Here is a 27107-nt window from a genome sequence, read left to right on the forward strand (position 1 = left end):
ACAAACAGCACACCCACGGTACACTGGGGGTGTTCCCGTCCAGTGTACTAGCACGTCATAGCAGGCAAACACACGAAAACAAGTCATGCGAAAACAAGTTTACGCATGCAAACATGAATGCATGTGCACATGTAATGGACGAAATCTCCCTTTCATGAAACTTGTACAAGAATTTCTTGTCGGGCACAAAACTGGCGCAATAGAAATGTGAAGTCCTGGTCTTCCTATGGAGTGACAATCCCATAGGCAAAACACAAATCCTGGTATGGGCCTTCCTATGGAGTGACAATCCTATAGACAAAGCTCGGCACAAATATGAATCCTACCATGGAGTGACAGTCCCATGGGTACAACGCAATCCTAGTCATACACGGGTAGCAGCAAGTAGGCTCCCGTCCATATGGCATAATATTGGTCACACACGGGTGGCACTAAACTGGTTCCCGTCCATGTGACATAAGATGACTGACCCTTTCTCTTAGATTGGAACATGTGGCAAGAAAGTGGATCAAAGTGAGACAAGTGGCCTCACACTTGTCACTTCAACTATTGTGTGGCTCTCCACTTGGCATTATAGCCTTCTCTTGCCATTATATCTCATGGGAGGTTCTAATCTATAAATTGGAGCCCTCTGTCTTCGTTTGGAGTAGGCTCTCTTACTACACGCTGTAACCGCTCCCTACGGGAGGCCTACAAATCGGAAGATAAAATACACATTATTAGATCACTTAACCAATACAAACAATGGAACAATACTTGCAACATTAAAACTGGAAATGACAAAGAACACTTGACACCATCACTGGGGCCGGAAAGAGCCGCGCCCCAGCCCCCCCCCCCTCAATACAGTTTGTATTTCTTGGAGTATTTATATGTACAAGTGTTCAAGGACCCCAAGCCAAGATTTCTCCATAACATGGAGTGAATACAACTGAAAACAATAAGATTTCTGTCGATGAAGAATCGGTTGTCGGAGTTGACCAAATCACAAGTAGTCTCCCACCTTCACTGGGTGAACACCCATCCCTCACTGGTCTTCCGGGACCGTGCACCAATAGGCACGCCCGTACAAACACCTGGCAGGGTGAGGCACTACGGAGGGAGTGATACCTGCTGCTCCCAAGCAAGCTTTGCTCCCAATTTCCCTGAGACCCCATTCACATTCACTGGCTCCTCTGAATGTGAGGGCGCGGTCAGGGTACTCACGAGAAAAGATCACCATTCCACTGGCCTTCCATGTTGAAGAAAACCGGTGGTGATGGTTGCCTACACAAGACTTGGAAAAACAACATTTAAATTTAATCTTATCTGAATTTGAATTACAGAAACAAATACCTGATTGAAATTCAGATTAGGATCTAAGGAGATGAGACTGTCCCCTTTAACCTTTAATGTGGTCCTGGTTGGTGCAAACAGCAACAGTCAACGAGTACTGATGGCGAGTACAGGAGCGGCAGCAGCCGGTACTGATGGCGGATACAAGAGCAGCAGCAACCGGCCTGTTTGATGGCGAGTACAGGAGCAGCAGCCGGCAACAAGGCTGGTGGCGGATACAGGAGCAGCAGCCGGTACTGATGGTAGGTACAAGAGCAGCAGAAACCGGCCTGTTTAATGGCAGGTACAAGAGCGACAGCCGAGAGCAAGGCTCGTGGCGGGTACAGAGCAACAGCCGGCATGTGGGGCTGGTGGCGGGTACAAAGCAGCAGCCAATGGCAGGTACAAAGCAGCAACCGGCAGGTGGCGCTAGTGGCGAGTACAGAGCAGCAGTTGGCAGGTGGGACTAGTGACAGGTACAGAGCAGCAACCGATGGCAGGTGTGAGAGCCGGTACAGTGACAGCCACAGGCGAGTGAAACCATTCACCCCTCCTCCAATCCTAGGCGCCTTCTTTCCATCAACCACCCCCACACACCATCCACGTGCTGCAGAGAGTTTTTCCCCTGCAGTCCTTAGTCTTAAATATTATTAGGCCTTAATCAATGGTTAATCCTTCGGCACCCAAATTGAAAGGTATCCACCCATAACTTAAAATATGTGTGAACACCCAACCTTATAAATATTAAGGTTTACACTACTTTATAGATTTTACATTTGAAAAAGGTCAAAAAGGCAATACTTACCACCTGTTCACACACCACACCAACTCGTCAGCAAACAGCACACCCACGGTACACTGGGGGTGTTCCCGTCTAGTATACTGGCACGTCGTAGCAGGCAAACGCACGAAAACAAGTCATGCGAAAACAAGTTTACGCATGCAAACATGAATGCATGTGCACATGTAATGGACGAAATCTCCCTTTCATGAAACTTGTACAAGAATTTCTTGCCGGGCACAAAACTGGCGCGATAGAAATGTGAAGTCCTAGTCTTCCTATGGAGTGACAGTCCCATAGGCAAAACACAAATCCTGGTATGGGCCTTCCTATGGAGTGACAATCCTATAGACAAAGCTCGGCACAAATATCAATCCTACCATGGAGTGACAGTCCCATGGGTAAGACGCAATCCTAGTCATACACGGGTAGCAGCAAACAGGCTCCCATCCATATGGCATAATACTGGTCACACACGGGTGGCACAAAACTAGTTCCCGTCCATGTGACATAAGATGACTGACCCTTTCTCTTAGATTGGGACATGTGGCAACAAGAAAGTGGATCAAAGTGAGACAAGTGGCCTCACACTTGTCACTTCAACTATTGTGTGGCTCTCCACTTGTCATTATAGCCTTCTCTTGCCATTATATCTCATGGGAGGTCCTAATCTATAAATTGGAGCCCTCTGTCTTTGTTTGGAGTAGGCTCTCTTACTGCACGCTATAACCGCTCCCTACGGGAGGCCTACAAATCGGAAGATAAAATACACATTATTAGATCACTTAACCAATACAAACAATGGAACAATACTTGCAACATTAAAACTGGAAATGACAAAGAACACTTGACACCATCACTGGGGCCGGAAAGATCCCCCCCCCTCCCTCAATACAGTTTGTATTTCTTGGAGTATTTATATGTACAAGTGTTCAAGGGCCCCAAGGCCAGATTTCTCCATAACATGGAGTGAATACAACTGAAAACAATAAGATTTCTGTCGATGAAGAATCGGTTGTCGGAGTAGACCAAATCACAAGTAGTCTCCCACCTTCACTGGGTGAATACCCGCCCCTCATTGGTCTTCCGGGACCGTGCACCAATAGGCACGCCCGTACAAACACCTGGCAGGGTGAGACACTACGGAGGGAGTGATACCTGCTGCTCCCAAGCAAGCTTTGCTCCCAGTTTCCCTGAGACCCCATTCACATTTACTAGCTCCTCTGAATGTGAGGGCGCGGTCAGGGTACTCACGAGAAAAGATCACCATTCCAGTGGCCTTCCATGGTGAAGAAAACCGGTGGTGATGGTTGCCTACACAAGACTTGGAAAAACAACATTTAAATTTAATCTTATCTGAATTTGAATTACAGAAACAAATACCTGATTGAAATTCAGATTAAGATCTAAGGAGATGAGACTGTCCCCTTTAATGTGGTCCTGGTTGGTGCAAACAGCAACAGTCAGCGAGTACTGATGGCGAGTACAGGAGCGGCAGCAGCCGGTACTGATGGCGGATACAAAAGCAGCAGCAACCGGCCTGTTTGATGGCGAGAACAGGAGCAGCAGCCGGCAAGAGGGCTAGTGGCGGATACAGGAGCAGCAGCCAGTACTGATGGCAGATACAAGAGCAGCAGAAACCGGCCTGTTTGATGGCAGGTACAAGAGCAGCAGCCGAGAGCAGGGCTGGTGGCGGGTACAGAGCAACACCCGGCATGTTGGACTATCTCCTCAGCACTCAACTTGCCACCGGTCTTGCCTACCTCTGCTTTCTAGTCTAGAGTAAGCTTGGGCGCATTGGTCAAGTTCTTGGAGCCAGAGGCTCCCATGATCTGTCTTGGGGAAGACCCCGTCTGGTTCTGGCCTTTTCCCCCCAAGGTGGTAGCCTTGGGAGTAGCCGGCTGGGAAGTCGGGGGCTTTCCACCATTGTGCTTCATTTCCGCACTCTGCGCAAGCGAGAGTGCGTCTTTGAAAGTGACTGGCCTAAACATACGGCACCTCCCACTGGATTTGCATGTCAAGGCCATACAGGAATTGCCCTTTCTTGTCCGTATCAAATAAGCCTAACTGCAAACAGTTTGAAATTTTGTTGGCAAACTGAAGGACTGGTTGCGCGTTCTGACGCTCCCCTAAACTCGTCTTCAAGTCACGCAAGGTAATGGTGCGGTAGAAACCGCTACTTAAGGTCACGGACAAACTCGTCCCAAACATAAGCTACCATACCTAATCTGGTGTGGGCATAAGCCCACTGGATCCACCAAGGAATGGCCTCATCTTCCAAGTACTAACTAGCTAAGATCACTCTGTCAGTAGTATCATTTTTTCTAACTGCGACAAAGTAAGCTTCAAATTGATGCAACCATGAATAAAGATTTGTGGGGTCGAGCTTACCATTATACTTACTGTAATTCATCTTCTCGGGAAAATGATTTGAGGAAGCCGCTGGTGTCAGTCTTGCGTCCAAAGCCGCAAGGTATCGCTCATGTTCCACGCGTCGCATGGCGTCGTCTTCACGTTGTCGGATCTCCAATGCACGCAACTACAACTCGAGCATCGAACTCGGCTGCGGTCGTGACCCTTCGAGAGGGTCCCTGTGTAGAGGATCTGGTATCTAGGAAACGGAAGGAGAGGGAGGAGGAGATGGAAAACACAGAGCTGGAGAACGGGTGCGCTCTTCCAGAGCCAGTATCTACGCCTTCTGCTCTTCCAACTTGGTACTCTGGTCTGCAATTGCTCGCATCATCTGTTGAAACATCTCTTTTACACTCATGCCTGATGCCCTAGCTTGGACTGCATGGTGCACTTTGGCCCCAAGGTTCTTGGTCTCTCTCGTCGTCGAAGCTCGCCATAGTAGGAAAATGCACCTGCTTTCCGAAGCGCAATCTGACCATCCACTATGTGTGTGGGAGACTTCCGAAGGCTGAAAACCAACCGTCCTTCGAGGGACAGGAGTCACTCCGAAAGGGGTGGACCGTGGTCCACCGGAGTCTGAAAACCAAAAACACGAGCGAGAAAAAAAATTCTCGTTTCTTGCTGAATCTTTACACTTGAAGTAGGCTCTGATACCACTGTAACATGCAAAAGCTTCGGGGGAGATCAGTAACTTCAATGCTCAGAAATCAACACACTTTTCACAATGAGAATAACGCATAAAACTGAATATAGATGTGCAGAAAATAGAGAGAGAGAGAGAGAGAGAGAGAGAGAGAGAGAGAGAGAGAGAGAGAGGGAGGGAGGACCCCCACCATGGATGGTGTATTTGCTTTTATTAGAATGATGCAAAATCTGAAATAAAAGACTGAACCTGAACCTTCTTGGCTCAGATAGATCTCTGCCCTTGACTTTCAATCCTTGAGCCTTGCGTTAGCTTCTCCCTTGACTGTCTTGGCCCTTGAGTAGCTTTTGCACCTTGTGAATTACGAGATGGCTGAAGTGAATTATGCCTTGGGTATTTATACCCCTCTTAGATGCTGGTTGGCTGGTTTTATCTAGGTCGGTTTGCTGGAAAAAGCCCCACAACCTGCTTAAAGTAGCATTAAATGCTAAAAATACCATGTGTTCAAACCTATACTGCCTGGCCACTATGCGCATGCTGCTGGGCAGCCTTCTGGGCTCTGGCCGCCTACAATCCTGGCTACTGTATGGGCTAGCCGACTGCCTGGGCTTGCCCAAAGGCAAGTCGGCTGCCTGGCCAAGCCCTCTTGGGCTGGCCGACAGCCTGCCCAACCCCTCCTTGGGCTGGTGGGCAAGGGCCATGGGCCCCTTGGGGTGGCCTAAGGCCTACCCCTTGCCCAAACATGGGGTATAATACCCCTTTTGGGGTAGCCCTAATGGATGCCCCCTTCTACATGCAACCTACACAGCTGTCTGGCATCTGGTCACAGACCAAACACACAGAGCAACTGACATCAATCCAGAGGGAGACTCATAGCGCGGACTGGCACTGTTTCATGTGCAGGACAATGCACACATGACCTTGGATGCATATGCAAGACAATGCACACCTGACCTCGGACGGATGGAGTGGAACCCTGGCTGACTCGTCCCGGACTGGGCTCACATGGGACCAATTTTCCACCCCAGGTCCTGCACCTTCTTGTTCAGATATGTCTACGTGGCATCCAAGTGCGAGATGCACGTGACAAGGAGATCAGGCCTTTGCTGCCAATCAACAAAGAGGCAAAGGTAAATCCTTTCCTCGGGGTAGTTACAAGCCGAAATCAAAGTCATCGAGCAAGCCTGCAGACAAGAAAGGCGACAAGCAAAGAAAAAGGACAAATGCAACTATTGCAGGAAACCTGGTCACTACATTAATGAGTACAGGAAGCGGCTGGAGAAGGAGAAAAAGAAAGACTCAGGTATGATTGTAGCTAATGCATCAGCATCTAATGTACAAAACAAAGAATCTGCAAACCATGCACATGATGATTGGGCTTTAATTGTGCAATGCAGTTTTGACCCTTTACATAAGAATTAATGCATAGCTGTTACAAGATGTACATGTCTGGTATCTTAACAATGGTGCTAGTAAGCACATTACTTCTCATCGCAGTTTGTTCCCATCACTTAAATCTGCTCCACAAGGAAATACTGTTACATGTGCAAACAACTCCTCATATCATGTAAAAGGAGTTGGTAAAATTATTCTCATTGCTGCAAATGGTGGAACAATCACGCTCTCAGATGTATTATATGTACCAGGGATCAAGAAGAACTTGTTATCTATCTCTGGCATTACTAAGGCTAGCTTCGTGGTTCGCTTTGTGGATGACATATATATTGTTCCTGATCGCAGCGATGACAATATAATTATTGTTGCTGGTACTTTGTCTCATGGCCTTACCAGGCTAGATGAATATGAAAGACAAAAGCATGATGTATATACATACTTTGCCACAAAGGCAATGGGTGATACTAAGTTGTGGTATGCACGCTTTGGTCACTTGAACTTTGGCAATTTGCTGCATTTGCATAAGCATGACATGGTGTTTCAGCTGCCACATCTTGAAGGCCCTATCAAACATGTTTGTGAGGCAATGACTGATCAATGAATGAAGGCCTAGACTCCTATTTATAGTGTCTAATGTTGGTGGGTTGGCTTCCAACTACCAACCCTAATAATAATGTCCAACTAAGTGTATTCACACAATAACCCAATAACTCTGTCCACACTGGACTGCTCATTGGGCACTTGGGCGCCTAGATAATACTACAATGATCTAGCACAATAGTCCTTACAAACACATGAATATGGCCACGTACTCAAGCTTTGAGCTAGCCAATGGTTAGAAGCATGTCCGCGTCGCGCTCATGAGAGTGTGCGCGACGAGAGTGTGCATATGACATTTGCAACTCAGCTGAAATGCTTTCCGTGGTGGTGCAGTATATGTCTGGAAGCATGGCTCACAACACCTAACCCTTGATTGGCTAATCGAGCAAACTCAGCTAGTTATGTGCAACCTTGGCCATCTGTGCAAGTTCTATTGAGAGAAGCCTAATGCACATGCACAAAACTGGTTGCAAGTGAAAAACTTGGCTACCTATGCAAATGCAAAAATCTAGCCCTACATGACCTTGACGCTCTTACCAATGTCACATGAGTGCCAACAGTAGAAGGCTTAAACACATGATTAACGCTACGCAAACTAGATTGATGCTAATTCTAATGATCTAGCAAACACATAGGAGAAGAGAGACAACAGATGCAACCCTAGTCTACTTTTTATTTTTTCTTCCAAAACATGAATATGTACAATGGTCCTTTGATCTGAACTTAGATCCACAACTTCTACATCCTGCACCTCTGAATTTGTGTAACAAACACCACCTAAAAAAGCACCTGACAACTATAAACTGCAGTAGGTGTTACAGGTAACTCTTTTCATTACTGTGAAAGAAATCAAATCTTTTATACCACCTCAATCAGATATCTTGACCCCATGCACTTTTCCAAAGCATTGCAGACTCTCCTTCAAATGGGATCCTCCTTCCGTCAAAAGAACTCCTTTCTACTGGACCGAAACACACGGAGCAACAATGGTGCTACGGTCTACCCATCTCCCAACTATGCCAGTCTCATCAAACCTTGATATGCCTGCTGACACTAGGAGCAATCTCTTAGAATCCCCTATGGAAGCAACTGTTCTGCCAGAAATGAATTGTGTCAACTAATTGTCGTCTAACTCCTGTAACCGCACACCTAGTTGATGAACTCTTTAGGCAAACACTTCCACCAATTTCAACAACTCCTATTGAAGACTCTTGAATTTTGTTTTCAACCGCTTTTAGTACAAAGCGGTTGAAGGAGAAAACGAGTCTGTAAAGGCCTTCCATGTAAAAGTCGCATTCCCAAGCACGTGCATATTCTCTTTTGCCGCCAATAGCCTCGGCCTGCATCTTCATTGAAATAAATGGATGCATGAAGCAACCAGGCTCTCTCTTCAATATTCACCACCTTAAAATAGGATGCAAACTGAATTCCACTCGTTAAGCTTTTTCTCCAAAGGTGTGGAAGGCTACTTTCAGGGGGGGTCTGATCAGGTTAGTTTCGACTTCTTTCCAAAGACAATCTTCTTTGTCTTACTCCAACAACTCCTGATTATCCACTTTCTGCACTTCCTGCTGGAATTAAGCCTTCTGGAGTGCCACATCTTCATCATGTGACTTCCTTTTTTACTAAAACTAGGCTTTCTCTTGAAGGCAACTTCTTCAGCTAAAGGCTTTAGTGCTGCAATCCAGTCATCCTCGTGCCGGGGCTGTTTGAAGTGCCAATTTTGCAGCATGTGCCTTCTGTTCTACTTCCTGTTAATTGTCCTCTTCTGTACGCCAATCCATAGTGTGCATCATCTGAGGACCAAACCTATAATCGATCTTCAGTGGTGGATGGATGGAGTAATGGGTGGATTCTGGGAATACATCTCATCTTTGGGAGGCTTCTCCTCTTCAAATTGTTCTTGGACATTGTTCTTCACCATGTCTGTTTCATTGCCCAAACTCAACACTACCATCAATTGTCTAAAAAACCAACAGAAATTTGTCCCGCATGAGAAAACATTTTAGCCATAAAACCTGTTGTCTGAGCCTTCCTTTGATACCAATATCAGGTAGCTTAAGGGAATCAATTAAGCGTTCACAAAAACCACCTCGGCATAGTTGCAAAAAAACGCAATTTTTTTTTTTACAATAAAAATCGTGTACGTTTCAAAACGTCCCGATTTTTGGGAGGCATTTTTTTTATGGCAGTTTTTTTGAAAATAAAAAATAAAAAAATAAAAAAATATTTATTTTGCTTTCTCAAAAAGTTACATGTCTCGAGGAACCGCGAGCTCCCCGAACTGCGCCCCTCCTTCCTCCATTGCTGCACCCCTCCTTCCTCCATCGCTGCCTGAATCGTTCCCTTCCGCCTCTGCCTTCGCTTCCCTCCCTCATCGCTGCCCCCTCCTCCTTCCTCGTTTTTTCCTTCGCTGCGCCATTTCGCTTCTCTTCCTGCTTCGCCCCCTTTCCTCCTCCGCCTCCCCTCCTTGCCTTTTCCCGCCCTAGCCCTCCTGTTCATCGTTTCGCCTCCCCTCCTCTAATCGCCTCCCATCCTTCCTCCGCCTTTTCCCTCACTGCTCAGCGCAGCGCTGTTGTGATGCCCCTCCCCCGCCCCTCTTCGCCTTTGTGTTCAGCCTCTCCCCCTGCTTCCCTTTTCCTTTTTGCTGTTCCCTTTTCCACCCTCCTTTCCTTTCCTCCGCCTCAACGCCTTCCTCTTCCCCTGGTTCGGATTGCTCCTCATCCGGGTTCAAGTCAGCCTTTTTCTTCGATTAGCATCATGGCTAATCATTCTCCCTCGGTCGGGCAAACCATTGTTTTCTCCGAAGCCGAGCTCGAGGTCCTCTACGCCGAAATAGAGAAAGACTTCAAAACGACCCTCATTGCCAGAATCTTGGGATCTCACCCGTCCCGTCTCCAGGCGCTCGGGATTGGGTCCTAGCGGCTCTGCCCTCCGACCTCGCTCTACACTTTCGAGATGTCAGGTTGCTTGGAAGAGGTTTCTTCCAAGTGGATTTTGATTCTGAGGACGCAGCCTCACAGGTTTTGAAGGGCAATCCTTTGCCATTGGGCCCGAGGAAGATATTCCTTCTTCCCTACTCCAGCTATTTTGACCCTGTTGAGGAAGACCGGAACCGTTTCCCGATTACTCTCAGATTTCCAAGTCTTCCGCGTGCTTATTGGCCTATGTTAGAGGCCATCGGGTCTGCCTTTGGGCTTGTTCTTCAAGTGCCCCCCCTTCACGCCTTACCGACATCTTCTGCCCAGGTGGTCACTGCCTCGGCGGATGCTGTCCCCAAGGTCATGGTTCTTGCCCGTGACATTGAGCTCTTTGAGGACTATGTTTTGCTTCCGGGCCCTTGTGGCCCTTTGAAGCAACGTACGGAGATTGCAGGTAAACCCAATCAGTGCCGGGTTTGTCACCAACAAGGTCACTTTGCTCGAGATTGTCCTCGGGCTCGAGGTCACAGGAGGCCTCGTAAGCGTGCCTCTCAAGCGCCACCTTCCTTGGTTCCTTCCCGTCCTTCAATTCGCCAGGTATGGCGTGCTGTCTCTCACGCCCACCCCCCTAGTGCGATTGATGGGAAGGCTTCCTCGGATCATGTACAGATGGATGATGTTTCTGGTCAGAGGGATGTGTCAGCTAATGCATCTTTGCAAAGAGATGATATTTCTGATCAGGATGACTTTGTGGAGTCCTCTCTACTTGGAGGGGGCGATATGCAGGATGTTCAGCACAGTGAGGATCATGTATTGCAGGATTTTCAGCATGATGCCATTGCCCTTGATGCCCCGCAGGAGGGCGAACAGGTTTCTCATACATATGCAGGCACGGTGCAGGGCCTCGGACAAGGGCATGTCAGTGGACTTTGCCCTGTGGATTTTCCTGTCCTCTAGCATTATGAGAGGCGTCCTCAGGCTGCCCATCGTCTTCTTAGATCGGGGGTCAAACCCTCTTCTCTTCCATGAGAATCGTCTCATGGAATGTTCAAGGCCTTGGAGGGCTTCCCACCCGTGGTAGGAAGCGCCTTCTAAAGGACCAGCTTCACCCTGCTGTTTACAGGAGGGTCTATGGATGTGCGTTTGTTGCAGGAACACAAATTGGATAGATCTCAGTGTGGCAAAACTGGTAAGATGCTTTCTGGCCACACCTTCTGGTCCTCGGCAGTTGGGACTAGAGGGGGTGTTTGTATTTCAGTGGCAGCATCTATTATACCTCATGCTATTGGGCACGGTGTTATCATCCCTGCTAGAGCGCAGTGGATCTTGATCATGCATGAGGGTCAGAAATTGGGAATTATGAATATCTATGCACCTAACGTGAGAGGTGAAAGGGTGGCCTTTTGGGACACCGTTACAAATGTCATTCCCCAAGTTGATCATTGGATAGTGGAAGGAGATTTTAATATGGTTGAGCAACCTTCTAACAAGAAGGGTGGACGCCAAGGGGGTTTACACCCTTTGGAGCGAGCCTCATGGGAGAGGTTCACGCTTTCCTTTTTTGGCAGGGATTGCTAGACTGAGGATGACTTCCAGAGAAGGCCAAATTCCTTATCTTTCTCTTGGCATAACCGTAGGTGTGGGGATGAGAGCATCTTTGCACGTCGTCTGGACAAGTTTTATGTGGATGATTGGTCCTTGGATAGAGGAGGCACCATTGCTATTATGCCTGGCACCACCAAATCCGATCATTGCCCTGTCGTTTTGTGTCTCAGGGAACCTGGGGCTCGCTCGGCCTCTCCCCGTATCTGTATCCCTGACTCTCTTTATCTAGATGCTGACATTTCCCTTGAGATCAGAGAGATATGGAGATCTTGTGACGGTCTTGATCCTCGTCATAATATTGCGCTAGCTCTTGAGAGGACCAGCCATCATTATCATAGCATTGCCTTGTCTAAGAAGCAGGAGGCTCTGGACAAGGAGAGAGCTATTAGGCGTAGGATTGCTGCTCTTCAGAGGGAACATGAAAAGCATCCACATGCGACTTGGATTACAGACCTCTTGACCACAGTTAGAGCAAAGCTGCACTTGGCCATGGACAAGAGGGCTGAGTTCGCCTTTCATGCGAACGAGGCCTTTTGTACTCAGATGGGTGGCACATGCAACAAAGAGTTTTTTTCAGCACACAGGCCTTCCCATAGCAGGGACTCTGTGAGGTACTTGCAGGATTCACAGGGTGAGGTTCAGATTGAGCCTGATAAGGTGAGGGATATTGCTTTAGAATTTTATCGGTCTTTGTTGACTGCAGAGGTGCCCTCCCAGAGAGATGTGGCACGGCAGAAAGTTTGGGAGTGCATGCCCAGGCTCATTACAGATGCTATGTGTTCTTCCCTAGATGCTCCTTTCTTGAAGGATGAATTCCTTCACGCACTGCATGCTCTTTCCAATGGTTCATGCCCCGGGGATGATGGTCTTTCTCCCGCCTTCTTTATTCTTTTTTGGGATCATACTGGAGATGCTATCACTGTTGCCCTTCAGGAAATGTGGTTGTCGGGTATGATGCCTCCATACCTCACGGAGGGGCTGATTCACCTTATCCCCAAGAGTGGGGACAAGACTGACATCAAGCAATGGAGGCCCATCACCCTCCTTGGATCTGCATATAAAATCTTAGCTAAAGCCTTGAGTATAAGGTTGCAGCCGATTCTCCAAAGGACTATCCATGATACCCAGAATGGGTTCCTCCAAGAAAGGAGTATATTTGATAACATCTTTTCTTTCTGGGAAGCTGTCGAGTGGGCAAAAGGCTAGTCAGCAGCCTCTTGCCATTCTTTTGCTTGATTTTAAAAAAGCTTATGACAAAGTGGATTGGGATTTTTTGGAGGGCACTACCGCACACATGGGGTTTTCCCAAAACTGGATCACAGGTGTGTCTTGCCTATACAGGGAGGCTCATAGCACTGTTTTAGCCTGTGGGGGGCGTGGTGAGCGTTTTCAGATTTCCCGTTCAGTGAGGCAGGGCTGTCCCCTCGCCCCTTTACTGTACCTCATTGTAGCTGAGGCTATGAGCAGGTTTCTTTGGGCTGCCCCTGGTGTTGTGGGTCTCAGGCTACCTTATGTACGGAGGAAGAGTTTTTGGACTCTGAGTTAGCAGATGATACGACGTTGTTCCTTGAGGCTTCAAATGCTTGTTTATGTGCTTTCCAGACAGCCTTGGAGGCCTTTTGTTTGGCAGCAGGAGCTACTATCAATTGGCATAAGTCAGTTGGTTTTTGGATCAGTGATTCTCCTCTTGCAGATTGGGGTACACATGTTGGTTTTACTTGGATTGAGAGAGGATGCTCTGCTAGATACCTTGGTTGCCAAGTGGGCGTTGACATCTCCCCTGCACAATAGTTTGCTCCAGTGCTCTTAAGCATTAAAAGCAAACTCCATCACTGGACTAGGAGGAAGCTCGACTTGGCCTCAAGAGCTTTGGTGGTTAACCAAGTTTTGCTAGCCACGACTTGGTTTATCGCTTCGTGCTGGATTTTTCATAAGGGCTGCATTGGACAGCTTCGTCGCCTTATTCGGAACTTTCTTTGGTCGGGGCTTGATGCAAATGCACACACCAGGGCTAGAGTTGCTTGGGAAACCATTATCAGGCCTAAGCAGGAAGGGGGATTGAATATCATTGACCCTGAGGTGCAATGTAAGGCTTTGCTGTGTAAGCTGGTTGTTAGGGGCTTTCTTCCAGGCTCTGAGCCGTGGAAGGACTTTCTCATGCAGCAGATCATGAAGTGTGTCCCTGTTCACGGAGGTGACTGGACTCTCAGCTCACGCTTTATTTTTTCGGATGCAGTTCACCGCTCCCCTTCATCCCCCCTGGTTAGGTCCCTCCTACGGGCCTGGGACTTCATGAGGAGTTTTTGGGTACACATCCCCCCACGTTCAGCGGAGGAAGTTAACCGGCAGCCCATTCTGTGGAATGATTTGATCTTAGATGTGCATGGTAGGCCTCTTGGGGCAGCTATGCATATTCTTTGGGCTGGCTGGGAGACGCTTTGCCCCCCCACAGTGTTGGCTTGGAAGAGGTTTCAGAGCCTCACCGAGGTACAGAGATTGGATCTCACGCAGCATTTGAGAGGCTCTAGTCGAAGGATTGCACAGATTGACGCAGCCATTCCCAACCACTGGATTACTGGATCTTTCTTGGAAGACCGTCGTCATTCTTGGTTTGGGGTTTTTTCTAGGACAGGTGTTCCTCTTCAGGTTATGGGTCTCCCCTTGCCTAGGGAGGATGATGTACCGGTCTTCTTTTCTGTACAGGATGGATGGCAGTTGGAGAGATGTGACGTGCACGACCTTATTGAGGGCCCCCAGATTCGTCCGGTCAAAGTTGTTGGCAGGTTAGGGAAGCACGTCTTTGTTGACCCCCCCCCCCCCCCCCCCCCCCCCCCCCGGGATGATCACAGTGTGACTAGCAGCACAGATCTCCTTCCAAGCGAAAAGCATCTTTTTATCAAAAGGGATGCGCCTCCTTTTCTGCCCGCCAGTCCCTCTTTTCTAAGAGAAACAAAGCATGTATATATGATGCCCGACTCCTAGCCAGCCAAAGAGGGAGAGCAGTCCAACCCGACTCTTGCTACTGAGCTATGCACTGCCTGCGGTCTGCCCACTAGCTATCCAAAGAGAGACAGAAAGAGAGAGCAAACGTAGTCCAGCCCCGCCTCCTGCTCACTGTGCACTACCTGCAATTTACCGACCAATAGCCACAAGGAGGAGCAAAATCTGTCGTACTGCACCTCTTGCAGCCAGCCCGCCAGTAGCCAAAAGGGAAAGTACACGTGCTGCAGCCCGACCTCTTCCCCAAAGGCGTGGACAGCCCTGCGTTTCCTGCAGCCCAAACCACCAGCCTTTCAAGGAGCCCCTCTGCAGCAGCTGCCCGACTTTTTCCCCAAAGGATGAAGCGCATCAGTCTGTTGGCCCGACCAGCCTGCCAGAACTTTTTTTCCACGAGCCAAAAAGCACATGCGACTGAAGCTGCAGCTCGACTCCCTCTAAAAGAAGCATAAAGGCCACGATTATCCCCTAAAAGGGGTTCTTTTATTTTTAAAGGCTTTTAAACCTTTGCCCCCTCCAAACCCCTTTGTCCCCATGGGTTATGAGAAAAGACTTTAATCACTTGGCCCCCTTCACACTTGGGGTTGTCCACACATGGGTTTACTTTTTGACTCCAATCTGATGCCATTCACACTGTCCTCCATGTCCCCGTGCACACCTGCATACTGTCCAGAGAAAAACACAGGGTCATGGATAGAATATCTGGAAGGCTAGATGCACCGAGGCTATTGAGGGTACTCCCGTTTTTGTTTCTCAGTGTCTTTGCAGGATTTGGAGTGATATTATTCACACCATCATGGCTACCTGGGCCAGAATCCAGGGATCTTCGAGGGCTGCGGAGAGGAAGAGCGGCCAGTTTATGAGAGTGGGACATTGGTATCTTTTTCACGTCCTCTCATTCGGGACCCTATTGGCAGCACAGGGCTCCTGATTGGTTGAGATCTCCACCTTTCTTGGTGTGAAATCTCCATTTTGTAAAAATTTTTCATACTTAGTAGAAGTCTTCTTTCTGAAAAAAAAATATTTATTTTTAAAAAAAAAATTGGGACACGTTTTTTTAAAAACAAGAATGCTCAATGTTGAATGGTCATTGGTAAATCAATATTAAAGTTGGCATTGCCGCCACCAGACCCATGGGGGCCTGGGACCATGTGAATATATTATCATTATGATTTAATGAATTATGATAGCCATAGGCTTCAAATTGTTCGCTCTTGAGTTTTTATGCACAAGTTTAACTTTTATACATGAAATCTATGGTTCCTAAGGTTGAAAACTATATATACATGCCATAATTATAGCTTTAAAAATTAATGAATAAAAAACTTATTTTAAAAACTTTCCCAAAAAATAAAAAACGCTTTTAAAAGTATAAAACTCGTATACTTCCCGTTTTAAAAACGTTTGGCAACTATGCACCTCAGATAGAACAAGTGCATTGAGTCTCAATGGCCAAGACGTTCCCTCCCCCCCCAAACCCACCAGACCCCCGTGGAGTATGAGCATAAAGTACAATACTAGTTGATTGTGAAGTTTTCGTCCGAGTTGCGGCCAGTTGATATTGTGCTTATTCTTTCTATCTTTAGCGGTGCATTTGCCCTATCAACTACTTATTGGCTGTACTAATTCTTTCTATTAGCTACTTCCTTTAGTGCTAGGCTTCATTATGGTTGAGTCTGTCCTACATCTCCAGAGGTTTGGACAGAAACTCAATACGGACTTTGTGTGAATATATGCTCTTATGTGTGTGTGTGTGTGTGTGTGTGGAGTGCATGTGTGAGTATATCTTGATACAGAGTTCTACACCCACTATTGGGCATTGATGACGTTAGTGGAGATGTCATAGTATCTAGTCCATACTATGCATAATGGAGTTGATAGTTATATAGTCTTGTGGGTTGACTACCATGAGTATATAACATGCACGTTCCTAAAAGGTGAATTTGGGCATGTTCATGCATTCATCTGGGTATATAATTCAATTGTATTAGCGGACATACAGATTTCACATTGTGAAGTTTTCATCCGAGTTGCGCCAGTTGATATTGTGCTTATTCTTTCTATCTTTAGCGATGCATTTTCCCTATCAACTACTTATTTGTTGTACTAATTCTTTCTATTTGCTACTTCCCTTAGTGCTAGGCTTCATTATGGCAGAGTCTGCCCTGCATGTCCGGAGGTTTGACAAAAGCTCAATACGAAGGGCTTTGTGTGAATATATGCTCTTATGTGTGTGTGTGTGTGTGTGTGTGTGTGTGTGTGTGTGGAGTGCGTGTGTGAGAGCATATATTCACACAAAGCCCTAGTACTGATGACGTTAGTGGGGATATCGTAGTATCTAGTACATACTATGCATAATGGAGTTGATAGTTATATAGTCTTCTGGGTTGACTACCATGAGTATATAACATGCACGTTCCTAAAAGGTGAATTTGGGCATGTTCCTGGATTCATCCAGGTATATATATATAAATACTAGCTGATCTCTAAAATCTGTTACCTTACCATACTCTCTGTGCAATTCAGACCAGGAACTACGCAAATTCCTCTGGCCCCACCTCCGAATCTGCTGATTTCCTTTGATCGTATGAGAATGAAGTACAATACTAGCTGATCTCTGAAATCTGTTACCTTACCATACTCTCTAAGCAATCCAGACCGGGAACTAAGCAAATTCCACTGGTCCCCAACTTGATTGTTATATGCATCAAAGCAATCACCTTGCCTACAAAGACCAGTATAGGGTAGTTTAGGTGGGAGAGCGATCATTATAATCCCTACTGAGTGTTAGTGAGACCAGGGTATGCATATGGGTAGAGTAGGATGCACAGGTGTGATGGAATGGTCAGTGCTGGGAGGCAGTGGCCTACATTGATGAAATAGGATGGGGACATTTGAGCAGGAGACGACAGGAACTGGACACTAGATTCAGAGAAAAATCATCAGAAAATCAGATTAATGCAGAATGACCAATTTTCTAGACAACACCCGTCATGAAAGGAAGCTTTATGCTGTCTTTTATGAATAAAAGAAGTGGTGACATTTTCTTAACAATGCAGAACATGCAACATGCACGATAAATCTTTTATCATGTATTTCTTTGGTGCATCGGTCAGAAGGCACCGCAAAACGGGTGATGCAATTCCATGACCTAGGCATCCATCTGCTTGGGAGATACAATATTTTCATCATCTCAGCAAAGAGTTGCAATTACCGTCGCTACTGGAAATTAGACTGACCTGCTTATCCTACTTCATGTAGCAATCAAGGGCACCTTGATGAAGGCATCCTACAGAAGAACATTCACTGACATCTTTTTTTAATGTGTGAGCCATATGTATTATAGGTGTCAGTTCGAACCCTTGCCCCCTGCTCTGGATAACATGGTGCAATAGCCACTTCGGCTAGAGCCTGCTGGCGACATTCATTAGCATCTTAGAAGAGAGGAGAAGCAGCCCAGCAATAAGATATGTGAACATGTTCGAACCATCATCCCACAGGTGATGCACCATCCAATGGATCAGAGACAAAAACAACTAGCATATTTTGGAATGTCAAGCGCAGGTGGTGCTTTCTGACACAAGTGAGCATGTGGGCACATACCTTTTCTTCTGCAGGCGCTGAATCGTGGAGGCTTTTTGCTGTTGCTGAGACGAGGAAGTGACATGAAGGCTTATGACTGATGTTCAGCTTACAAATCCTTAATCCAGAGAAGGTAGGCGAAGGGAGTGACCGTGCCCAGAAAATGGGTTTTTGGTGCCATTTCTCTAGAAGCGTGCTGCCCCCACGGCTTAAATCTGCCCTCTCCAGCAAGCTTCTTGAATTCACGAAGCAAGAAGAGTCCATGGCGCAAAGTGTGCTGAGCTGAGCTTTCATCCACGTTAACTGTTCAAAGCAGGACAAGGGTTTGAAACAGGTGTGACCCAAAATGCCCACTTGTGATAGGATTAGAGAAGAAGGCACACGTTAACACGCCCGACATCGTCCCAATACAGCTGAGATTCAGAGACCAGAATATTCCATACACGCATATATCAGCTTTTCTTCTGGCCAATATAAAGCTCGTCACGTTGCATGCCAAAAAGGTCACAGTGCACACTCTGCTTACTCAAAAGGTTCACAATTCTCTTGTGAGCAAAACTATTAACTTATATGATTGAGGGTAGGTGTGTGTTCACATTGTTCACATGCAAGTGTGCCATGTATTTTAGGAGAAAGGGATACCCTTTCCTTCAAATATGGGTACCAAGTTTTCTTTTTCATTAATTAATTAGTTAAGGAAAGAGGGACCTTAGGCTTAGGTTTATTAACATTAGGGTTTCAAACCTTAGGCAGTGAAGTGTCTAGAGGCAGATTTTAAAAAAAAGAGAACTATCTCGAATCTTCTCAACTTGTTCAATAATTGCCTCACCGCAGGTATAAAAGCTACTCAGCTACTTTTTTTCATCTGGGCGAAAGGCCCCGAGAGAGAGAGAGAGAGAGAGAGAGAGAGAGAGAGAGAGAGAGAGCACGAGATGACTGAGAGAGAATTGAGGTGGAGAGAGAGAGAGAGAGAGAGAGAGAGAGAGAGAGAGACGACACGGTGAGTGAAAGAGAGAAAGTCGATTGCAGTGTGGTTGATGCGCATGGCTGCAAAAGTGAATACCTTAGTGCTTGATTAATTGAGGCATAGCCCTAATATGGTAGCCAACTCACTTGGTTTACCATTTTTTAAGAGTCAATCAAGGAGTTTCTTTTGCGATATGATATGTATTTGTCAAAAGCCTTTATGAATTCTTCATTTGTAAATCAATAATCCATAGAAGACCATAGCCATCTTCGTTGCCTTTAGATTGAAATTCTATCATGAAAAAGAAAACTCTCCTTTCACCTATGAAAGTTTGATCTTTTGTGATTAATATCCCTCTTTGATTCTAATATCGTACCCATCTTATAGGATCTTTGATTTTTGTAATTCTATATTTAAAATATTAGTTTCTTGTTTTATTGTGTTTATTTATCATAGAGTTGTTGTTCTTTGATTGTACTACCATACCCATGATAACTTTTGTAATTTTTTATTTGAAATGTTAGTTTATTATTTTATTTTGAGCTTATTTGCCCAGAGCATGCTAAAAAGGCTCCTAATTATGTTCTACACTCTACAAATGTTACAAAAAAGCTTACATAGGTATCTTACGTGATCTAGTGATATTCTTAACCATCATTGCAAATCTTGATATAATCATATTGTCAAGGTTTGCTTTGGTTTTCACATCTTTAACTTGAATAATTATTTTTTCTTTATAAAATATTAATGTTTTATATTTTAATTACTTTAAAAATGTATATAATATGTTTATCAAATCTGTGATCATAATTTAAAATTTTCAATTGTACTATTCTTTGATAGCTTGATTATTGTTATTTATATATGTGCCCCTTTCATGTCCAAAAAGTAAAGTTGATAAGTTGATTCCTACATGGTGTCTATCTTGGAGGAATATTCCCAATGGAGATTGACATAGGTGCTAATATGAAAATAGAAAACGAAGTATCAAAAAAATCATTAGAGTCTATAAAGTCATGTAGAAGAGTGATGGTGCTAGATTGTGCTATTCTTTGATAATTTTTGTATTCTTTATATTTGTGTCCCTTTTGCTTCCAAAAAATAATGCTGCCAAGGTGAGTCCTTCATAGTGACTATCTTGGAAGAATCCTAATAGAGAGTGACCTTTGCCATGCACCAATGTGAAAATAGAAGAAGAGGTATCAAAAATTTCATTAGAGTCTATGAAGTCTATGAAATAGAAGAAGAGGTATCAAAAAATTCATTAGAGTCTATGAAGTCACGTAGAAGAGTGTTAGTATCAAGATCCACTATTTCCTATAACTTGTATTATTATTAAAAAAATTTGTCAATTTCTAACGTTGTAAGATAACTATTTAGCATTTTTTGTTGAATTGAGAATATGGTAAGCACATGCTTAATTTTTAATTTTTTTAATTCTCTACACAAAGAATTTAAGTTTGAAAAAGAAAATCTCATTAGGTTTCATATTACCAAGATATGCAAATTTTAAATTTTGAAATTTTGTAGTTTGATCTTAAATAACCAATTAGTTTGTTGTAAATTGAATCTATTTCTTTAACTAGCTTCAAGATTTAAATTTTGTAAAATTGAATCTATTACTTTACTAGCTCCAAGATTTGAGTTTTAATAAAAGTAGATGATAAAATTTTAGGGGATTGTATTAGATGATAAAATCTTTAGGGATTGTAGTATTACCGCCATTTATGGGTTAGGAAGAAAAGAAGTTGCAAAGCCACAAACACAAAGAGCAAGCAAGAAGAAGAGGTTCTTTTAAAGATTATTGACACTGTGGAATTTTGGCCTTCTCTTAGGTGAATGACAACATGCAAGGTGCTTCCATAAGTAGAAATATATCTATATCTATATCTATATATCTATATATATATATATATATATATATATATATATATATATATATATAGAGAGAGAGAGAGAGAGGGGGGGGGGAGTGTGTGTGCGAGAGAGGATACAAGGGGGAGGTTAATGACATAAGAGAGAGGATACAAGGTGGAGTGTGTGTGAGAGAGGATACAGGGGGCAGGTTGATGATATTACAAAGAGGATACAAGGGGAGTGTGAGAGAGAGAGGATACAGGGGGGATTGTAGTATTACCGCCATTTATAGGTTAGGGAGAAAAGAAGTTGCAAAGCCACGAACACAAAGAGCAAGCAAGTAGACAAGGTTCTTTTAAAAATGTCAATGACGTAAATTTAGATAGAGGAAAGGAGAGGATAGGCCTTGACACTCTGAAATTTTGGCCTTCTCTTCGGTGAATGACAACATGTAAGGTGCTTCCATAAGTAGAGAGAGAGAGAGAGAGAGAGAGAGAGAGAGAGAGAGAGAGAGAGAGAGAGATGGAGGGGTGGGGAGTGTGTGTGAGAGAGGATACAAGGGGGAGGTTGATGACATTACAAGAGAGAAAAGTTAATGAAAGGACAATAGCAAGAGGTCCAAGTAGTTTGTGGAATCGCTTACAGGTTAATGATCCAACCATGTTTCACATCACCTAGGCAAAGGCAAGGCTCCAATAGAGTTTACATAGCATGGCCTTAGAGAAACAAAAAGCGGAAGATAGTGTCAAGAATCAACAAGGTGGCATGATTCAGGTTTATGTGCATGTAGAGTTTAAGAATAAACAAGTGAGCTATTTGTATCCTATGTATTTTATGAAGCATGACTTGGTGACTTTGTTTGAAAAGAAAGTTATATAAGCCAAGGCGGTTCAAGAAGTGTTCAAGTTGGGTAAGGGATTTTTTCATATCATGCTCTCTAATCCTATGTTGTTTTTTAAGCTTTTAACTAAGGCCCCTTTATTATTCTTAAAGAGCTTATACATGTGCTCCTTTGGGACCCTTGCTAAGGTTAGGTATAAAGAGATGAGAAATAAACTATAATTTCTGTCCTTTACTAGGGCATGCTTCCATCATGGGAAGTTTGGACAGTGTGCTAGGGATCGTTTGGCTCCAAGAGTGGGGAGGAAGGGTGGGTGGGAATAAATAAGGGAATGAACTGATAAGTGAAGAGGGCTAGAAAGATGAAATCGTTGATTATCAAAGTCTATATTCAATGGGAGGAAAGAATCAAGAGAGCTCTGTACACAGGCTCAGAAGGAGATTATGGTGGGGCCTAGTAAGGCATGGATAAGTTCGGTAAGTGAAGGACTAGGAAATGTAGTCAAGGATACCACTATAAAGATTTAGAGGGGGGTTAGGTGACTAATAGTCTAAGAATGTTGAGATGTGAGATGTGAAAAAATTGTGATGCCCATAGTGAAATATGTAACAGATGTGAGTGGGCAAAGGGCAGAAGGTGTGCCCACATGTGTGCACTCCTCCAACATGAAGACTATCAACCCCATTTTTGGTAGTTAACCAGGTGGACAGCTCTATTGGGTCCCATCACAAATTATTTTTATTGCTGGAGTTGTGGAAAAAGTACCTAAGTTTCAAGAGATACCAGTTTTTGGTACTTTGTAGTAATGTCTAGCCAAGGTGGTGGACACTAGCAACTTAATGGTGGTTAATGAGATGAACGTCTTCCTTCAACATATTTTTTTATAAAATTAAAGTCATTACGAGTGATCAGCATCAACAAATCTATTCATTTAGGTCTCTTTGTAAACTTTGCTTGTCACCTAAGCGATTTTTTTTAGCACTTCATGTAGATCCATTAAATTTTTCACTCTAATGCGTGCATAATGATATAAACGAGGGATGACCAACCTAAGTGTAATGTTGGAATCAAAGGAATGTACATTGGTTAGCGTAGGACACATATATACATAGTTTAGACTAAGGCACACTTAGTAAGTTGTATAAAGATAACTTCTCTAATGAGAAATGGACACTTCCCTTGTATGAGATTAAGAGCACTAGCTTCTCTATCTTATCTCTTGAGTGTGGTGAGAGTGAGTGTAAGAGTGAGAGCTTGCAGATTATTATCTCATAACACCATAGCTTCTTGTCGTGAGGGGTTTGTCCAAGGAGTTCCACATCCAACGCCGTTGGTGACAACAGTGGAAGCTGCCTCAAGGGTTAGCTATAACACAAGCAATTAAAGATCCCCCCTTGGGAAGCTCTAAATGGGTAGCATCTGCATTCCCATGATGAAGATAAGAATTCCTTGCTTTGTTTTGGTGCCACCACATTGTGGAGAGGAGGGTACATGCAATGGAGGCAAGGTTACCTCCTTAGCCCCGTGAGGCAGTTTCTATGGTTTTTCTTGTGTTTCTTTCATATCCATTTTTGCTTATGTAGAGAAGATAGTAAAAGTTATGTGGAAGGAAAGGGGAAAATGAGTTTATTTTTATGTTTTTACCTTGTTTTTGTGTTTAATCTTGTTAGCATTCGTTTGTTTTTTAGTGTTTGTGTGTGTTTTTAGTGATTTAATCTAATGGATTTGAAAAAGAAAAAAGAAAAAAAACATGTTTTTAGCTGTCAACTATGTTCTCAATTAAGTTCTCAGAGGCATGTTAATTAGTTATAAGTTTAGAGAATTATTAGATTTAGTTAATTTTAATTATATATTAGACATTTGCTAAGCCTTTATATTTAATTGTAGGTATTTTCATCTTAATTTTTATAATAATTAGAAGATTAATTACTTATTAACTATCTTTAGTAACTCTGAAAGAATAGCAAAGAAAGTTTTTTAATTAATTAATCTCTAATTCATTAATTAATTAGTGATTTACATTAAAGAATACACTCACATCATGATTAGAAGTATTTTGATTAATTTTATAGGTGTGATTAGTATTAATTAAGTTAGGTTAGGAACTAATTAGCAATTTTGTAACTAATTTTTTGATAACTTTGTTTTGCTCATATCTAGAGTTCCTGAACTCAGATTTGAAATCCATACTACCATTAGAATCGGGAGATCAAGCTTTACAAGCTTATAACTTCAGTTCTACCTAGTTTGGCCTACATATTTTCTAAATTTTTGGTCACTAATTAGGATTAGTGAAGCTAGGCGCTGTAATCTAGGTTGTATTTGCATGTTAATCACTTATTATCTTAGGATTGTCATAAAACTTGGTTTTATTTGATTAGGTTAAGATTTGGATTACTTTGTTACAATGTCTAAGAGTCTTAACTCTGGTTTTGGTGCTTTTACATACTATATTTTCTTGTGGGGTAGTTGTGAATTGCATCTTACATCATTAATTGTCCCTGGCACTACTAGAGTTTGTTTTACACTACTTTGAGTTATAAATTCTTATCTAAGCTTACATAAATGTCTCGTCGAACCTTTGCATTGGATACTAACATGCGGTTGCAAGTGCACAAAGAAAAGAAGGAACCCGGTCATCTATGGTTTAGGTGGTGAGCATCATTTACGGTTTAGGTGGTGAGCATCATTTACGGTTTAGGTGGTTGCAAGTGTGAAGAAAAGAAGGAACTCGATCATCTATGGTTTAGGTGGTGAGCATCATGTGAGTAAAGTAATCTTTCTATACTCTCACTCGGCATATTTTGACTAGTGTGACTTGCAAAATCCACCTAGTCTTTACATACGCATTTGCATGCATGTGTATTGTATTTATATATTGGACATCAACGAGGATATGCTCTCAAAAAGCAACTAGGAAACGGCAAGTAAGCAAGGTAATATCACACCTCGCTCATTGTTATTTCTACTAGTGTGTGGTGTGACCAAAACCACTTAGACTCTCTCCTTTAGTTGAGCCAAGGCAAGACAAGAAAGCTTACATACTCTCTTTTGATAGTGTGGTTTTGGTGTCCATGACAATGAATGACATGTTTGTGACTGCAAGGAAGGTATTCTACGGTAATGAGTTCTCAACTCTTATCTTTGTATTAGATTTATTATCCAAGGGCTTACCAATCCTAGTGATCATGTGCCATATTTACTATCATTTGGTTGTGGTGGTTCATTGAGTCAAACCACGCTAAAACTCTGACAAAATTTAGTGGATTCAAGCTAATAAAAGCTACTTGCTACTATTTTAAGGATATGTGGGGTGTTAAGACCATTTGAGGTGTTAACTAAGTGGATTCCCAACTTGTTTGAGCTAGCAATAGAAAGCAGGTCTGAGTGAAAGCTACGAAGTTTGTGAAGGGTGAACGTGGTTACATGACCTCAATCGAACTAAGCCTTACAAAATATTGATGCCTAAATATGAAACCATAAAAGGTGTTCACATGTCTTCCAAAATATCTCATAGTGGTCCAACACATGTTCCACCTGTGTGATTAACACATAATCTGCCACTCAATCATTGCTTTCATCCAAAATAATATTAGTTAGTATACATAGCTGATTGTACAATTAATCCTGACCATATCATACCAGGGCACATAGTTGATTAAACATATTAATCCCGGTAGACATCATACCAGTGTACATAGCTTGATTAATTATGGTAGATGATATAAATAAAAGGTGCATCCAAATAAAATAGCCTGAAAAAAAATAATGTGTGTCCCCATAGAGGTTATAAGAAGGGATACTGCTTCGTTTAGTCCCGATTGTCATTTCCACACTGGTGGTGGTCGGAATAAAAATCTGACCAAATAGGATCGTAGAGCCCATCAAGGACCTTCACACTGGTGGTGGTCATTTCCACACTGGTGGTGGTCGGAATAAAAATCTGACCAAATAGGATCGTAGAGCCCATCAAGGACCTTCACCATGTATGTGCTTGTCCAAAACTGGTAGTTATAGTGCTGTTTAAAGTGAGGCATGGATAAGGTCCTAAAGAGACTTAAAAGTCTTCAACATAAAGCATAAAATCCAGCTACATCCCACCATGATCTACAAGCCTCACACCTTAGGTCGTGTTTTTTACCTCTCACTTGCTATTTTTAGCCAGGCATGAACTGGAGTCAAGGCCAGGGCACCATATTTATTCAATTTCTATATTTAGCACTTAAAGGTGATACATGGCACAAGGGTAGAACTAGTCTCCAATATCATCCTCCAAAAGTCACATATAAAATCCAATACTTGATGCGAAAAATATTACCAGGTGTTGACAACTTTTGGCCAAGAACATTGACAACTCTTCCAGATTGGGTTTACTTGCTATGCTAGTACCTTGAGATCTGTAAGTCGGATTGGGGCAATCAACTAATCAAAAGTTATCTACAAATAGTAAGCTTCCTAACTATGTAAGTTTTTTGTAATTCTGGATCGCACAACAAAAGTTATTGTAGTTTAGAGAACTGTAACTTTTACACGGTTTCCAAAATCCCTTAAGCCCCCTTAAACCCAATGTTCCTTTTAGTGTAGGTATGCTTTGAGATGATAAAGTAAACCTTGTGTATGCATATTATAAGATTTAGAGCTTACTTATTAGTTTTGATGTGAGTTGGCTAGTCGTAAACATGTTACATGACTAGTATATTTGAAGTGTTGTGCAAATTATAAGATTTAGTGTAGGTATGCTTTGAGGCTTCCCCTTTCAAGAGGAAGACATACTCTCTATAAAAGAGTCAATAGAGGCATATTGCACGAATTATGCAGTTAAAAAAGCAGTGAGAAATTCGATGAATCCCTTACGAAATTAAAGCAGTCTCTCAAAACCTCATTTGGAGGAGTGCTATTCTCTCATGGTGAAGCCAGCATAGCATCAACACTTACACCTTTAAAGACTAAACATGAGTTATACCAAGAAATAAAGAGCTCCATAGAACAAGACTGTGAGGATTCACAAGTTTCCAAACAAACATTAGTTAGAATTGTCAGAGGATCGAGTGTACCATTATACATATTGGGAACTCTTGAAAAAGCTGAGAGCCAAAACGAGGATGGAAGTGAATGGGAATATGAAACCGAAACGGAGCTTAAGCTGAAACACAAACTAAAACATCTTTGGCTCCTCTTGAAGATTCTATCAT

At 43.5% G+C, this 27107-nt stretch overlaps 1 protein-coding gene across 1 annotated transcript in view; it reads right to left on the minus strand.

Annotated features, from left to right (window-relative positions):
* Positions 1 to 18799, minus strand: part of LOC147624181 (uncharacterized) — a 39331-nt gene extending 20532 nt beyond the window's left edge. Inside the window, exon 1 of the mRNA XM_086819122.1 lies at positions 18272 to 18799. Within this exon, the coding sequence (XP_086675248.1) occupies positions 18272 to 18544 (273 nt within the window). The 5' untranslated portion in view covers positions 18545 to 18799. The remainder of the gene's footprint in view (positions 1 to 18271) is intronic.
* Between the last annotated feature and the right edge of the window lie 8308 nt (positions 18800 to 27107).

The sequence above is a fragment of the Cibotium barometz genome, chromosome 25, assembly GCF_041138505.1.
Source record: "Cibotium barometz isolate CiBa-2024 chromosome 25, ASM4113850v1, whole genome shotgun sequence".
Taxonomy (NCBI): domain Eukaryota; kingdom Viridiplantae; phylum Streptophyta; class Polypodiopsida; order Cyatheales; family Cibotiaceae; genus Cibotium; species Cibotium barometz.